General features: G+C 37.2%; 1 protein-coding gene across 1 annotated transcript in view; it reads right to left on the reverse strand.

Moving 5' to 3' along the window:
* Positions 1-1,738: 1,738 nt before the first annotated feature.
* The window catches only part of SGCZ (sarcoglycan zeta), a 125,333-nt gene continuing 110,294 nt past the window's right edge, over positions 1,739-16,777 (reverse strand). The window contains exons 5-7 of the mRNA XM_074227358.1: positions 15,280-15,352; positions 9,791-9,914; positions 1,739-3,273 (exon numbers count right to left, since the gene is read on the reverse strand). Of these exons, the coding sequence (XP_074083459.1) occupies positions 3,079-3,273; positions 9,791-9,914; positions 15,280-15,352 (392 nt within the window). The 3' untranslated portion in view covers positions 1,739-3,078. The remainder of the gene's footprint in view (positions 3,274-9,790; positions 9,915-15,279; positions 15,353-16,777) is intronic.

The following is a 16,777-nucleotide window of genomic DNA, read 5'->3' on the forward strand; positions in this document are numbered from 1 at the left end:
TATATATATATATATATATATATGTATATATATATATATATGTATGCAAAGGGTTCCATATACTGTAGTTTAGTGTCCCTTAGCATAAATCTCCTCCTTTGCTGATTGCCATCCTCCCCAAAGCATCTCTTTTATGATCTCATTCACTTTCACAATTTGGTGAAAAAGTCAACAAATTTTAGATCTTTTCCAGGTCATTCATTTCAAAGATTAGAAAACTGAGTTCCAGAGAGTTGATTTGTGAAAGGATAAGGACCCAGAACCTAAGGCTCTTTTTTACCATATTAGCCTCCCTGTCATGAAATAAATCCTAGTAGTATCACTTTGTTTCATTAAAAAAAGCAATCCTATCTGTTTAATCTGTTCCTTATTCTACCCCGTTCCAGATAAATCTAGACAATAACTCAAGACTCAATAGAGTGATTGCCTATATGTAACATTAAGTGAAGTGGAAATTTGGTAATTATCAAAGCAAGGGGAAGAATGAAATGTCTCATTTAAATTTTTCTAGATAGACAGTTGATACATACAATTCAAGACAATGTTGCCTGACCTCTCACAATTTTCCGGGTTCATTGATCAAATCAACAATTTGGATAAAATAACCAATGGCATGTTTGTCAGATTTACAGATGCTATAAAGTTGAGAGTGGGATAACCAATGCATTGAATGAATGACAGAGTTCATAATGATCTTGGCTGGTGACAGTATTGGTTCTGATTTTATAATATAAAATATAATGGAGATAAATGTAAGGCCAGCCATTTGAGTAGCATGACCCAAAGGAGCATCAATAGTTCATCTGAAAAGGGATCTGGGATTTGAGGGTACTACTAGTTCAATACTGAGTCAACATTGTGACCCAGTAACTCATGAAGTCAATGCAGTTTTAGGTGGCAAGGAAAAAAATATCCCATCTATATAAAAGCAGGTCATTGCCCCACCATATTCTCATCTGGCCCATATGCCATCTAGAGAATTTGTGTCCATTGGTGGGTCCTACAAGTAAAGAAGTGCATTCACTAACTGTGCCGCCTCTGACACATGCTGACTTTATGATGCTGGGTAAGTCAGTTCACCTCATTAGATTAGGTATCTCTCTTTCTTGAAGACAAAGGACCAACTTGTGGTCATAGAAGGAATTTACTCATCTAGGGTTATTCCCTGTTTTGAGGAAATTGCCTTTCAAAGACTTGTCTCCTATTAAGAAATAGGGCACTGTCCAGAGGAGGAGGGACTTGAGCTTGGGACATTTGAGGTTTGGGTGGAAAAAAAGGGGGAAATGTAGTCTAAAGAAGAGAAGGCATGGGGGAACATTAGGGATACATTTAACTTTTTAAGGAGTATCTGTTCTACCCCAGAGAGTGGAGAAATTTAAGTTTGATGTAAGCTTTTCTAACACTGAGGATACTACTAATGTAGCTTCCCTCTGGGAAGAGGGGCTTCTTCCTCCTTGGAGGTCCTCCTAATTGGAGAAATGTCACCCCTCCCCCTTATTCTGCATTGCCTCTATTTGTTTCACTGATCACAGGAATAGGTTGCCATCCCAAGAGAAGCAGCCAACCACCTACAGTTCTATCTCTCAAATCAAGGACATCAGGGCCAATGAAGTTGGACTGACAGCTGGTAAAATAGACAACTTACCTTATGTTAAACAAACAACCTTTCCAAAATAGGAAACATTTAATATTGTTTTACATTCCACATTCCTGCAATTTTCAAAACACTCTTGTTAGGCAGGATTTTGATAAATCGATTGACAACATTCTAGAGTCCTTTTTTAAAAGATGTACACTTTAAATAAAGACATTAAGTAGTGAAGAGTGATAAAAGTCTAGAATTCTGGTGGTAGGCCGGTCAAACAGCTCCATCAATGATGAGAGAGAGAGAGAGAGAGAGAGAGAGAGAGAGAGAGAGAGAGAGAGAGAGAGAGAGACCCCTTGATGTAATTATGTTTAAATGGAATTGCTATGAATTACCATGTACTTGGTAATACTTGTTTTGTCTTTTCCTTATTTTTTTTAAAGCATCAGTTAATGGATATTTAATGTGATTCCTTGGAAACTTTGCACAGTTAACTATAAAGGGAATAGATAAGAAATGTTAGGATCCTCTTTCCCTTGGAAGTTCACTGGTTTCCAGCATCATACACTTCTTTTGTTGCTAATGAAGCTTAAATAACCATGTGACTTTAAAAGCATGTTCCATTCTCCACACCATCAGGAGGCTTCTTGTACTCTGAGCCTAGGTTTTGAGAAAGCAGTTGTTTAGTTGAAAGCAAACACTCACATGCATTAGTCACATAAAGTTTCCATAAGACCATTCAGGTCTGATAGTCAGTATTGTGTCATCTTGGTAACTCCCTGGGTTATTGCCAACTACTCTCAAAAAGACATAATGTATAGAATTCTAGATAGAGTGAACAAAGAGGAACAACATACTGGATTGGAACAGAAGAAACAAAGCTCGGGGTAGGATTCTCACTCTTCCAATCTCTCTCCTTTCTTCCTCTCTCTCTCTCTCTCTCTCTCTCTCTCTCTGCCTTTGTCTCTTTCTTTCTTTCTCTCTCTCTCTCCTGTCTTTAAAAAAAAACCCATGTATTGAATTTAATTGTTTAGTAAAGCAAGCATTACATAATGCTTTCAATATTTTAAAATGATGGGGATAAAAGTTTACATCCAAAAAGATGAATGGAAAATTGTGCTTTCAGACAGTAGTGTTAGTTATCATACAGGGTTTCCCAATTCCCAGTGTGTTTCCCCTATGGGATACTGAGGGAATGTCTCTAGATCACGTATGCACGTGCAGTTTCCATCGCAGTCTTGCCAAAGTTCAAAGCATGTGCTGTTCTCCATGTGGCAAAGGCCCCCAGGGGGACAGAGGGATCCAGCTTTTCTGCTGAAGACAACAGCATCTCCCAAACCCTTGGTGCTGTCTCCCCAGTGAGTAGCTTTGACTGAGACTCTCTGCCAAGCATGAGAGTGCTTTGGACTCCTTGGGAGGCCAACAGAGCAGAAGTGGGTAGCAGACGGCCAGGAAGGGAAGGCTATTCTGGTGTGAGGTGCCATCGAGGTGTGTCAGTTCCACAAACAGATGCTGCTACTGGAGTGACACGTGGAGCCTGCTCCGGCTGGGGAAAGGTAGAGTTTGCCATTGGGACAGGCACAGAGCTCATACACAGTCTGCTGAGGTGCTGGGGAGCTTGGGGGGGCAGCTGAAAAGGAGCCCACAGGCAGGTTTCCCAGACGAATGGTATCTGCATTTAAAAAGATCTAGGAGGAAAAGAAACCAGAGTTGAATGCTTCTGGACATGGGAGATCCCTTCAGAACTTTGTTCCAATGCCTGCCTATTCTATTACCCTTGTCTTGCCCTAGATTTATCACAAGGATCCTGCTGCCATGCTTCAGAAGGGCTTCTTTTGGCAACCAAATGATACTTTCCAGTTGACTTCTAGTTATCCCTTGTTCTTACTATTCCATCTTGTAACTTGAGATATTTTTAAAGGAGGAAAAAAATCTGGGCATATTCAGACATGTACCTTTGATTCTGGAAAAAGTAAATTAAAAAAATCAAATGGCAGGAAGTTCTTAAAGGGCAAACCAGATCAAGAGGGAAGGAAAGTTTTTAAGAAGAAATTCTCACCAAAAACTATTTCTTGAGAGCTACATGGTCAAAAGAGAGAGCAAAACAGTCCTCAAAAGAAGGATTGCAATCTCTTATCACATGAAAGAATGCATCAAAATGACTAGAAATAAGATAAATGAAAATCAAAACTCCTATGAGGTTTCTTCTCATGTCCAGAATTTTGGCAAAGATGAAAAGAGATGAGAATATTCAAAAGGGATTATGGGAAAGTCCAGAGCATTTTTTTTGGTGGAGTTGTAAATTAGTATAACCATTTTGGAAAGCAATTTGGAACTATGGAAATAAAGTGATTAAAATATCCTTATACTTTGACCTGCCAATTTTGCCACTAGGCACATTTCCCACATTTTCACTGATGAAAAGAATGTTCTCATATTCACCAAATATTTAGAGAAGTCTGTTCTGTGATAGAAAAGACTGGGAAACAGAGAATGTCTATCTATTGAAGGAGAGCTAAAAAACTTTGCAGTACATGAATGTTACGGTAAACTACTACATTGTAAGAAATAACTCACATATATGAATACTGAGAAGCATGTAAGAACTTACAGGACCTTATTTAAAGTAAACAGTCAAAAAATTATAGATAATGACTTCAGCAATGTAAAAGGGACAGTAACAATTGTAAAACCATCTAAAATGAATGTGTTGTGAAATTATAAAAAATGAGCACAAACTCCTTCCACTACCTACATTGCACACTTGAAAAATTAATGGGTATACACATTTTTAGATTTTTTTCAATGTATGAAATAATTTGATAATTTTTTCTTTTTCTTTTTTTATCTTAAATAAAGTTATTTGTTATATGGGAATGGGTCCTCAGGAGTGGAGAATAAGAGTGATATAGTGGGGATAATTAAAACCTTATTAAAAGAACAAGTGCTAAGAATGTCTGCTCTGATGAAAGGCCATATTCATATCCATTGAAGCAACTAGGGATGGTGTGCTTGGAGAAGAGATTGGGATTGTGTGTATGCGTGTGTGAGACTGGGATAGAGTCCATGATAGTTGTCTTCAAGTATGTAGTGAAATGTGCTTGACTCTGGAAAACAAAGGGAGGGACTCCATGGAAAGAAAATGCCACTAACAATTAGGACTATGTAAAAGTGGAACGAGCTATTTCAAAGGGTATCTCTTACTAGAGACTTTCAAGTCAACTGCTGGATAAGTATTTATGAGGTATGTGGTTTAGAGTCTTTTTCTTCAGATACAGTTTGGACAAAGTAGCCAGCAAGATTCCTTGCAAAGTTGTGATTCTCCCTGGCTCTCAGTTTCTTTGTTTGTAAAAAAAAGAACTTTGGATAATATCAAATTTAGTATCCATTTAGTTCCAATAATTTTGATTCTATAATCAAATCAAATGCAATAGAAGAGTAGAAGGAAAAACCATATCGTTAAATATGGCTCAAATAGGTCCTTGAGTCAGGGTCTCAACCAACTGTTTTATGGAAGAAACATTCAGGACTATTCTAATGGGTATACACTTAATCATATTCTAGAGTTTGAGTCCAGATGTTAAGAATGACTAATATTTATATAGTTTTGTGGTTTACAAAGCAATTTACAATGATCATATTTGATCCTCACAAAATCCATGAAAGATAGATGTTATCATTATCCCCATTTTGCAGTCACTGTGCTGAATATTTTACAATTATCATCTCACTTGATCCTCTCAACAACCCTAGGAAAAAGGTGCCATTATGATAACATTTTACAGATGAAGAAACCAAAATAAACAGCAGCTAAATTACTTGCCCAGTGTTACATAGCTAAGTAAGAGCCTGAGGATGCATTTGAATACCAATTGTCCTGACTCCAGATCCAGTTTTCTATCAAGTGATGGCTTGATTGCAATGCAGTTAAAGACAAGTGTGATTCATTAATAGAAGAATTAACCAACAGCAAATGTGGGGGAATCATGTTAGCTGTACTATTCAAGTTGACCCAAGGTGATCTGCTGGAGTCCTATTCGAGAAACTATTATTACACTCTCTAGCAATGGGACACCTCAGTATTTTAAACTGCCTTTTATTTACTTTTATTTACAGCCACTAACACCACAAAGATCACCATCCATTATTATAATCTCAAGATATAGTTTAATAATCAAAAAATAAATTTCTTGTATGATACCTAAGATTCTGTGACTGAATTTCTCAGCTTACTAGGCATGTAACAGTCCACCGCTCTACCTGGAATTGGACCATCTATTACTTGTTCTCACCTAACATATGTTAAAGTTGAGGAACATCTCAATTAGATGTCAGAAAAGAAGGACTAATGGGATCATCTCACAAAAAAATCAGGAATTAGGATGGAAACGAATTTATTGTCCACAGGGCTTAAAAACATCAATGGGACAGACTTTCCAGTAAAGTAGACACCTTGAAAGAAAAAGTGACAGATTTGGAATACTAAATAAAGAAGTAGCATAAGATTTTGGGAAGAAATAAAAGACAACAATGTAGATTAGTGAAAGATGAAAGTACTTAAGTTAAGATGTAATTTATGAAAATATGTTAATAAATTTCTCCTTCTTGGCTTCTACCACAGGTTTTCATTACAAATGGAAAACCTTATTAACTTGCACCCTTCTTTCATCAAAATAGCTGTTAGAATGTTTCCTCGTTATCTTTTCCTTTATAATTCAAAGAAAAATTGAGCCCAGATTAAAAAAAATCATAGCACCTGAAATTTAAAAATAGGATAGAGATAGATAATTTAAGAATCATAGATCTCCAATGAGGACATAAAAATATATATTTCAGGAAATTGTAAAAGCATGCTTAAATATAGACAAGGTACCGATCAATCAAATTGATAGATTAAAACTGAGGCAGGATGGGCAAAATTCTTGCAACTCTAAGGTATGTAGTAGTTCCATCTCACCATTTCAATACCAAACAAAACTTATTGCAAGTATTTGGGGAAAAGACCTTCAAAATACAGAGTGAAGGAATACAAATTCAAATAATACAGGATTACTCTATAGTCATGAGAGGTGTAAAGAAGGAATGACATAAGATGTTACATAAAAACAAAAGGAGCTCAATCTGTATTTGGACTAAACTAGACTCAAGATTTTTTTTCCCCCTCTGGCACAGGGATTTTTTGTTTATCAATGGATGATGTTGACTTACTTAAAGATTGTACCCTTCAACCCCAGTGCTGCAAGTTTGCCATATTGTTTAATCAATGAAATCTTCATATATTATGAACAAGTGAATTTAAGACTATTAAAGGGAAATGATCATGGATTCACAGTAAAATTTTAACTAAGCAAATCTTGTACTGAACTCTTTGTCTTGCTACATTATAACAAATAGCTATCTTCTTTGGGTTTTGTATACATCATGAGGAATAACTGAAGTCAATCTCTTACCAATGAGTCACTCAAAGTTTATGGAGCTCCTGTGCAGTGGAAAGAGTCAAGTGTATAGTAATTATGAAAATGTCTTAGATAATGAAGTCTATGAAGAGACTCAATTCAAATCTGCTGAGCTATATATCTGACTGTGGACAAGTCACTTAATATCTCAGTTTTTTGTTTTTTGTTTTACCTGGGCTCAATTTTTCTTTGAATTATGAAAGAAAAGATAACGAGGAAACATTCTAACAGCTATTTTGATGAAAGAAGGGTGCAAGTTAATAAGGTTTTCCATTTGTAATGAAAACCTGTGATAGAAACCAAGAAGGAGAAATTTATTCACATGTTTTCTTAAATTACATCTTAACTTCTTAAGTCGTTTCATCTTTCACTAATTTACAATACAAATACTACAAAAATCTAGAAACAGTTCAGGTGACTTGCATTCCATGTGTATGAGATGAGGATGGGATAGGGCAATATTGAGAGAGGAAATATGTTCACGGCATACTTTAATTTTTTCTCCTATTTATATTCTGGAGTATCTTTCCATCTCTGTGGTCAAGTCTGAATTAGATTACCAGACTCAATTTGAATCTTCATATCTAAAACTGAATGGGTAACAACTAGATAAGTTTTCAAAAAGAGTGAAATGAATGAGTTGAGTCAGTCTTCAGTCATTCCTGAAATTCTCTGTGTTCTTTAGGTGTTTGACTTTCCTCTCTTCTATTCTTTCTTTCTTTTTCTTTTAGTTTTTGCAAGGCAAATGGAGTTAAGTGACTTGCCCAAGGCCACACAGCTAGATAATTATTAAGCATCTGAGGCTGGATTTGAACTCAGGTACTCCTGACTCTAGGGCTGGTGCTCTATTCACTGCACCACTTAGCTACCCCCTCTTCTATTCTTCATCTCAAAATCCCTTGACATAATCTTCCATTCTCTCTTCTATTATTCCAGCCAATGATGAAGAGGTAGTCTGTCCCTTCACAAAAATCAGATCCTTTTCTAATATCATTACTCAGTTTTTATTCTCTTCCCCTACTCTAAAATCATACTTCTGCCCTACTTCAAGCTTTAATTTCTCCCTATCTACTGGATTATTTCTTGATGCCTACAAATGCACTCTTTTCCCCCCCTTAATTAGCAACTAGCACCCTCCTTCATCAAACAATTTATTATTTATTTTTGGTTGTTTTTCATCTACATATATAAATACAAATTTTTTTTCCAAAAGAATGTAAATTCTTTGAGGTCAGGCAGCATTTGTCTTCATATGCCTAGTGCCTATCATAGTGCCTAATCTACTCCTTTCATTAATAATGTTCTTTGGGACATTATACACTCATTACCTCCACTTCCTCTTCTCTTGCTCCCTTCTCATCCTTCTGCAATCTGAATTTGAATCTCATGAAGTAATGTTTTCCAAAGTCACCACTGATCTTCAGCTGACCAGTCTTATTCTTCTTGACTTTTCTGTAGCATTTGACACTGATGACCAGCCCACCCTTCTCCTCCTGGGTATTCTTCCATTCAGTCCTTTTGGCAAGATCTCTATTGAAAAGAAGACTAAAGGGAGTGGGATGGAGGTATCACAACTCACTGGGATACTCAAATACTTTTCCCTTGAAAAGAGGTTGTTCTGTTTGGGCCCTGAGGACAGAATTGGGACCAATGAGTGGAAGAGGCAAAGAGATAGAGTGATGGTTGACTATGGAAAAAACTTTCAAATATTTGATGCCATCCTAAAGTGAAAGGGGAAAGCCTGAGAAGGAGGAAAAGAGAGAGGGAGATGTTTTTATATAGGTTTATAGTTATGTCTAGGGAAATTAGATAGCTTGGTTGCTCAGTGGATGAAGTCGTGGACTTGAAGTCAGGAAATCAGACCCCAGACACTCACTAGCTATGTCACCCATGGCAAGTCACTTAACCTCTGTTTGCCTTAATCCAATAGAGAAGGAAATGGCAAACCTGTCCAGTATCTTTGCCAAGAAAACCTAATGGACAGTACCAGCAAGCTTTGATCCACAGGGGTCATGAAGAGACATACTCAATTGAATAACAATGAACAATATTTGCCCAGTTTTCTCTTTATCTTTTTCCACTGTGTAGAACAAACACTCTCAGAATAAAATAAAAATCATATTATCTTTATCTGAAAGTAAGAAATATTATATAAGCAGGAAAAACAAATAAAGAAAATTTAAGGGAAAGTGATGGTAGATTATTGCACAATGGTGAGACAAAGGAGGAAGCAGAAAAGAAGAAAAGAGAAATTCACCTGGTTCTATTGAAATTATGCCCAGCAGATAATTGTGAAATGATTGGGTCAATGAGCCATATAAGGTTACAATAACTTGGGTTGGCCACATGCTTCTCTTCCAGTGAACTGGTCAGTGGCACTGGTGTCCATTTGAATACTTTGAGATCTTCGTCTTCAAGGGCCTCAAAATGTTCCTGACATCCCCATTCCACTTGATTTCTGCTTCCCAGCTGAGAAAAACTACAATTCCCTTCAGAATCATATCAGATGATATGAGATAATACTTCATTTCTTAATTTGTAAAATGGAGATATTACTGACCACACAGGACTCTTATGAGGACTTCTGTATATGTGCATATACATAATATATCTATATAATCCATATATATATATATATATATATATATATATATATATATATATTTCTGTAGGCCATTCGGGTGAGCAAAAGGAAGTGTTGATCTTATTTTCTTGAGTAAGATTGTCCTATGGCACTGTCCTTACTCACCTCCCCCTCTGTGGATTGTAAGTGAAGCTCTTTCCTGCAGGTGGCCTTGAAGTCACCTGCAGCTGCACTCACTTGGACACCTCTAGGTGCTTCCATGATCAGAGACCTAGTTGGAGATTCAAGCCTAAGAAATTAAAAGAAAGCAATCATTAACAAATAAATAGATAATCTGAATAATGGGCACCCTTGGTACAGTGGTAAAGGAGACACCTGGAGTCAAGAAAGAGGGATGAGAATCCTACCGTCACCATTCACTAGTTAACGTTAACCTCGGAACATCCCTTGTTCTCACCAACTTCAATTCTCTCAACTACCAAATAAGAAGATGATTAACATTTCTCTTTGTGTCACAGAGTTGAGAGACCCAAATGAAAAAAAACATGTTTAATGTGTTATATAGATGTCAGATATTAGAATAAATAATAAAGCTATAAAGAACTTCAAAAAATTCTTATTCCCTAATGGAAACTGGAAATAAAAAGAATATCTCTTCTCTTAATGAGAAAAGGGAGAAGCCTGGTACAAATGTTTTATTGACTCCCTGAGGTTTGGTAGCTGCTTTTAACATTGTTCATTGGTTATTGTCAATTCTCTGTCTTCCTTTCTTATTTCCATTCACAGCATTTTCTGAAAATAGGTCAGGGGATATTTACTTCGTCCAGTAGTTTATGTGTTATTTGTATGTAGGTCAGAAATTAATTATTTCCTACTTTGCCCAGAAGTATCCCTCAACACAGAATCTTTGCTTTAAAAATGGTAGACCCAGATTCAATTAAAGTCATTAATATTTGAAAATTGCTGGCTTGCAAAGATTTGTCAACTTGCAGATTTTTCAAAGTTCTCATGCTATCTTTCGCCCTTCTAAAATGAATTTAAATGAATGCCCAAGACATTCCCTACACCTATGGTCTGTGACTAACTCTTTCAATGAATGAAGAAGATCTAAATTTGGAACTTCAAGAATGATTAAAAGGCTGTACTATTAGATGAAAAATAAAAGGACATGAAATTAAGACAGAAAAATGATCAGATTAGGATGATTTGATAATGACTTTATATGTATTAATGAAAAATTAATGAAATAAATCAAGGATATTAGAGGAAGGAAAAGGAGGAGAAGAAAGAAAAGAGAGACATGTGAATAAATGTGTGAAAAAAGAGAATGTGTAAAGAATTAACATTCTCACTTCTTCTAACATTCACATCCTCTCTCTATGTAGTCTTGGACCATTGAAGTCAGATTGATACTTGGTCCCTGAATGTGGTCAGTTATTAAGTCATCAATAGCCCCCTTGGTTTCCTTTGCCTGAGATCTCATAATACCTTTTGTCAATGGACTTTGAATATCCTAGATATTGTCTGATAGACAATAACACCATCACCAATTGGCTCCACAGTGCCACATTCCTTCTTGGCAGTCAGAGATACCTTAAAGGCTTGAAGTGAAAGATTCCACATCTGAGCATCTCCAAGAAGCTGAGACTAGCTTGATATAGTTCAGTATTAGCTTTATTGGGTTATCTCCTTAAACACCCCAAATTTTGCTTAGGGACTTTGGCTATGTTCCACTGATGCTAATTATTCCTAGTATTAAGCATAATTATCTATTTGTGGATAATCCTATAATTCACACAGCAGTTAATTTAGACCTGCCAGACTTAACTGAAAGGAATATTTAATTAAAATGCATCACTAGTTGAAAATGGTGTGTGTGTAGTTGGTAATTCTAGAAAAAGTAATTCAGTGACTGGAAACATGAATAAATGCCAATTACTTCATCAAATGGATGGGTTCATTTTGGTTAGACATCAAGTATGTTCAGCTGGACTTTATTTGAGTCAAAGAGCCCTGTTGAATTCATGTGTCCTAAAGGAATCTGCCAACATTTCTATGACCTTATCATGAAGGCACTGAAAAATCTGCTAGACATTCCTCAATAGTTCTATTGCTTCATATTCATCACTCAAGTAGAAAACAATCATCAAGCAATTTCCCATTGCTTTACCTAGAAAAAAAGAGAGCAGAGCCATTGAACCAGAGAAGGAAGAGCAAAGTACCCATCCACCCTATGCTTTATTTGGCCATTTCACTGATTGATGATATCATCTTCATGAAATTCATCAAGATCACAGTCCCTTGCTGATTGGTTAGTCTGAGCAACAACTTCCATTAAGCTGTTGAATGATGAGGACCGATCCATGCCCAGGACTGGTATCTTCTTCAAGTTTATATGGGTTTTGCATTGATGAAGCACTCAGGATCTCCATCACTTCTCTCTGGTTCATCTTGTTAACACCTATCATACTTCTTACTGGCAAGTTATTATGGGTAATCTATTGTAGTCTAGTTATTGTCACTCATCATCTCTGATCATCTTTTTTGTTTTTTAGGTTTTTGCAAGGCAAATGGGTTAAGTGGCTTGCCAAAGGCCACACAGCTAGATAATTAAGTGTCTGAGACCGGATTTGAACTGAGGTACTCCTGACTCCAAGGCCGGTGTTTTATCCACTGTGCCACCTAGCCGCCCCTCTGATCATCTTTTGAAGGTTTTCTGTGGCAGTAAACCTTCTGAGATCATAGTGCTCCATGATGATATCATATCACTAGAAGAATATCACTGCAAAAAGATGGACTGAGGAAGCAGGGAGGACATGGAGATTGCTGAAGATGGTGTGCTTCCCCAGTTTGAACCAGTCCATACTCTTTCATTTTTCATAGACTCATAGTTGAAAGGGCTTGATTCAGGGACAATCTGGTCAAGTTGAGAGTGAATGTCAGACAATCCACTATAGGTCCCATCTGACCTTTATTCGCAGTCCTCCAGAAAAGAGGGAAGAAGGAAGGTAAACTCTGGGGATATTGATAATATGGAGTGATTCCAAAGGAGGGAAATCAGAATGATGAAGGACCTTGCCTCATGCCCTATAAATTTTATTCAGCTGAACTGGGGAAGTAGGTAGATGCCTTCTGATCCATTTCACTTTCTAAAACTTCCTGGGAACTTTTTCTTTGCATTAAGTCTAGATCTGCTTCTTTGGGACTTCCATCTTATATTGACCTTTTTTGGGAATCAAATCCAAGTAAGACTAACCAGTTTTGACAAGAGAGCCCTGTATATACTTAAAGAGAGCTCTCATGTCAAATGAATTAATCTTCCATTGATCAGGTTTTTACTAGATGTCAATTACTGCAGTTACATAGACAGCCACGAAACAACTCCTGCTCTCACAGCTCTAACTTTCGATGGTGAGTGGGGAGGCAACAGGCTCACGAAAATTTGGTCATTTGTAAGCTAGGACAGTATAATGCAGAACCCAGGCTTAGTAGCAGCCTAATTTAAAGAGGTTTGGTAGGTCCAGGCTTGATGCTAAAAATCCCCTCTAACAGGCATTTCTAAGCTTAGAGGCTAGTTGAAGTCAGGCAGAGCCAGATCCCCATCAGCTTGAGTTTTTCTTTGGATTACTTTGCTTTAGGGCTTTCTTTATCAATATTTAACGAATGATTGTATTCAGCTATTATTTTTCTAGTTGGTTCTAGCCATGGGTATAAGGGAATAGAATATATTCCTCTCCCCTTTTCTCTCTAAAGTCCCCTCCCTTGCAGGAGGAAGGAGCAACAAGGTGTGAATAATTTGGACAGCCACAAGAGAGCTTTCCCTCTGCTTTCAATGGACAGGAGGATACCAGGCCTTCGGTTTTGTCTCATTAGCATAAGACTTGTCACTTTGTCCACTTTTGTTGGTGATGTACTCTACTTCCTCCCTCCATCCATAGATCCATAGACTCCTAGGAGTCCTGGAGTCAGGAAACATTAGCACCCTGGATGCCTCCTCTATCAACCTCACTATTTGACATATTTGACAAAATGGACCTTCATACCTCTGACTCTCCCAGTGGTCCTTGTCCAGCCCCAAGATCAATATCATGGATATTTGGGGACTCTAGGCAAAAACATCTGTTCAGTTGCTATAGTTACATTCCAAGTCCTACGTCTCCATGGCAATGACTGCCAGAGAGTGAACTGAAAGTTACATAAATATAAAATGTAAACACAGTACATGCAAAATGATATTTCCCTAAGTCCTTCCATGGGAAGCTTTCCCTGATTTCCCTTCTCATCAGCATCTTTCCTACTCTACACAGGAAAATGTAAACTCCCTGAGGACAGGGACTGCATTTTTGTCATAATTACTCACTGTCCTAATCTGGGAAGAATTTATATACAATTTAAAAATAAATAAAGAAATTGTACAACAGCTAAAATCCTGAAACTTACTTGTATTTGCAGTTTCAAACCTGTGTTTTCATGAATATGGGCAGTACCCCATGAGAAGCAATACCCTCTCCCACAGATCAGCATCTAAGCAACACCTGAGGGATGCCTAGGAATCCAATGACAAAGTATCTTGCCCAGAGTGTGTCAGAGGCAGGATTCGAATCCAGAATTTTCTGACTTGGAAATTAGCCTTGTCTCCACTAGGCCCATATTGTCTCTGGGTAATAAAACCTGCTTATGACTTGTCTAGTCTCTAGCACACACATTGTTGAATTGAATTAAAGTATATTGTGGTGGAGTTTCTGATAGATGACATGACTCTCTTCATTCTCCTCCTTGTCAAGGACACATTGTGGATTATTTCCCAGGATAAGAAGAACATCTATTATGAAATTCACTCTAAGGAGAAGAAGCCAACAATTCCCAAATGCAAAAACAAAAAATACACCTGGGTTGGACTGATGTGTCATTGAAAGGGAAGCTCACTGAATTAGCTGATCAATATGTGCATTCTTCCATCCACTGTGTATGGAGCAGACACAAAGCCCCTGTTTGGATTGGAGCTATATGACCTTTGAGAAATTAAATGACCCAAGGAGTTAGGTTATGTTGAGGAATGTACAACTGTTAGGATCTTCATGTGGACAATTGCAAAAGCCTTAAGGCCTCAATGATGAATATTGAATAGAAAACTCTTAAGAACTCTTGTATATATTTGCTTGTATGGACCACCTAATAGAAAATACCACAGTCTCAGTCAAAGCAGCAACTATGACCTGTCCAGGGTTCAAGAGCATTTAAAAATTTCCAGATGGCTTCCCTTTGAGACTTGGGATTTTGAGATGATGAATGGCTCTGTAGTAGCTAAAGATAAATATTGGTCATTGGACAAGATCTATACTTAGGAGTTGCTTTAATCCAGTTGTTTTTTTCCCCTTCTTCAACTTTATTTATCCTGCAACCTTTTTTCCTTGACTTTTGCAGAAACACTAGAAAATAAACCAATAGCAAGCAATAAAAGAAAAGGAAAGGAAGCTTTAAAATATTAAAATTGAAGAAAATAGCCAGGAGCATATACTTTGCGTCCAATTCCACGTTCCCTTTTGCAGCTGCTCCCCTTGGTGGGGGCATAGATTGTTTTGTACAGCAGCACCCCACATTTGATCAAAAGCTCAAGGAAAGAAATCTGTTATCGTGCTTGAGCCAACACTTACTTGAGGTCTTGGGAAGGTTCTGCTCTGATGTGAGGTGTTTCCACAGAATGTCCAAACACGGCTCCTTCAGTGCCTGCAAGGTCAAATAACAGGAGAGGAATTAACATATCATCAAATGTCTTAGAACCTATGTGTAACGTCTGAATCTTCCAAAGAGGGCATTTGAAAAAGCACCATCCCTGGAAAAGAAAAAAATGACACATGAAGGGAATAAAAGAAGGGGGAAGAGGAACAAAAGAAATAACAAAGGAAACAAATATTTATTAGGTGCCTACTATGTGCCAGTCACTTTTAAGTACTTTCCAAATGTTACCTTATTTGATCATCATACTAATCCTGGGAAGTAGGTGCTGTCATTATTTTCATTTTATATTTGGGGTAACTGAGACTGACTGAGAGTTTAAGGGACTTGCCCAGTAAGAAAAATTCTGAGGTCAGGTTTGAACTCAGAATTTTCTGATTCAAACCTAACACTCTATCTACTGAGTCTCCTTGCTGCCTCTTAGAAACAGAAGGAAAAGGAAAAGGAAGAACAGAAAAAAAGAGAATGACAGGTATTAAAGCAGAGAACAAAGGAAAATGCAGATTTCTAGAAGCCAATATGTTTATTATTCTTTGTCTTTGAAGGACAATGACATGTCTAGATAGTCTGATTTGTGGAGTGTTTTCACAAATTGGTCCCCTCCCTTGTGGATAAGAGGGACTCTACAACCATTTGGGTGTTCTTCCATTAATAAAGACCAAAGATCGACAGTCTCTCCAAATGCCTTCAAGTCTTGGTAAGAGAAGCAACATTAATAGATGTGGTTTTGGAGTCATTCAGTGGGTTCATGATGGGGACTGAAAGGACTTTACTCAGTGCAAATAAAATATTACTTATGGCTACCCTTGAGGAAGAAGCAAAGTAGTAAAAATAGACAAAGTTCATATTTTTGTTCCTATTCACTCTGAAAATGCATAGGGATGAGGATCATACAGGCTAGGTGAGGGGTGCTAGTGTTACATAGTATAAGTGCTGGTAACTACAATGGCAGCTGGCGAAGTCTTTAGGATCAAGGATATTGTGGATGGGTTTGGTATCTGCTTTCTGGTGGGTTTTGGGCACAGTTCATTGATGAAAAAAAATGAATTTGATTCCATAAAACTGAAATGCTTCTGTAGAAATTCATTGAATGTATATAGGATAAAAAAAAAGGTAGAATGGAAAAAAAAAATGGAACTTGTTCCTACTAAACAGACAATGGAAAGAGGCTACTCATGCCCAATGATGGAATGTCCAACATGTCCCATGTGAAATGCATGTGCAAACATATATGTATATGTACACATACATATACTTTCAAACTATTTAGATACAAGCATCTCTACAAACATAGAAATTCCATGTGGGAATATATGAGATACGAACAGCATTCTGAAGAGTTTTCAAAATGATTACAAACTATTCACAACTATCTGAAAGAAGGTTCCAAATTAACTGGACAGGTTGTGGTAAGAC

Source organism: Macrotis lagotis, chromosome 3 (genome assembly GCF_037893015.1).
Source record: "Macrotis lagotis isolate mMagLag1 chromosome 3, bilby.v1.9.chrom.fasta, whole genome shotgun sequence".
Classification (NCBI taxonomy): Eukaryota; Metazoa; Chordata; class Mammalia; order Peramelemorphia; family Peramelidae; genus Macrotis; species Macrotis lagotis.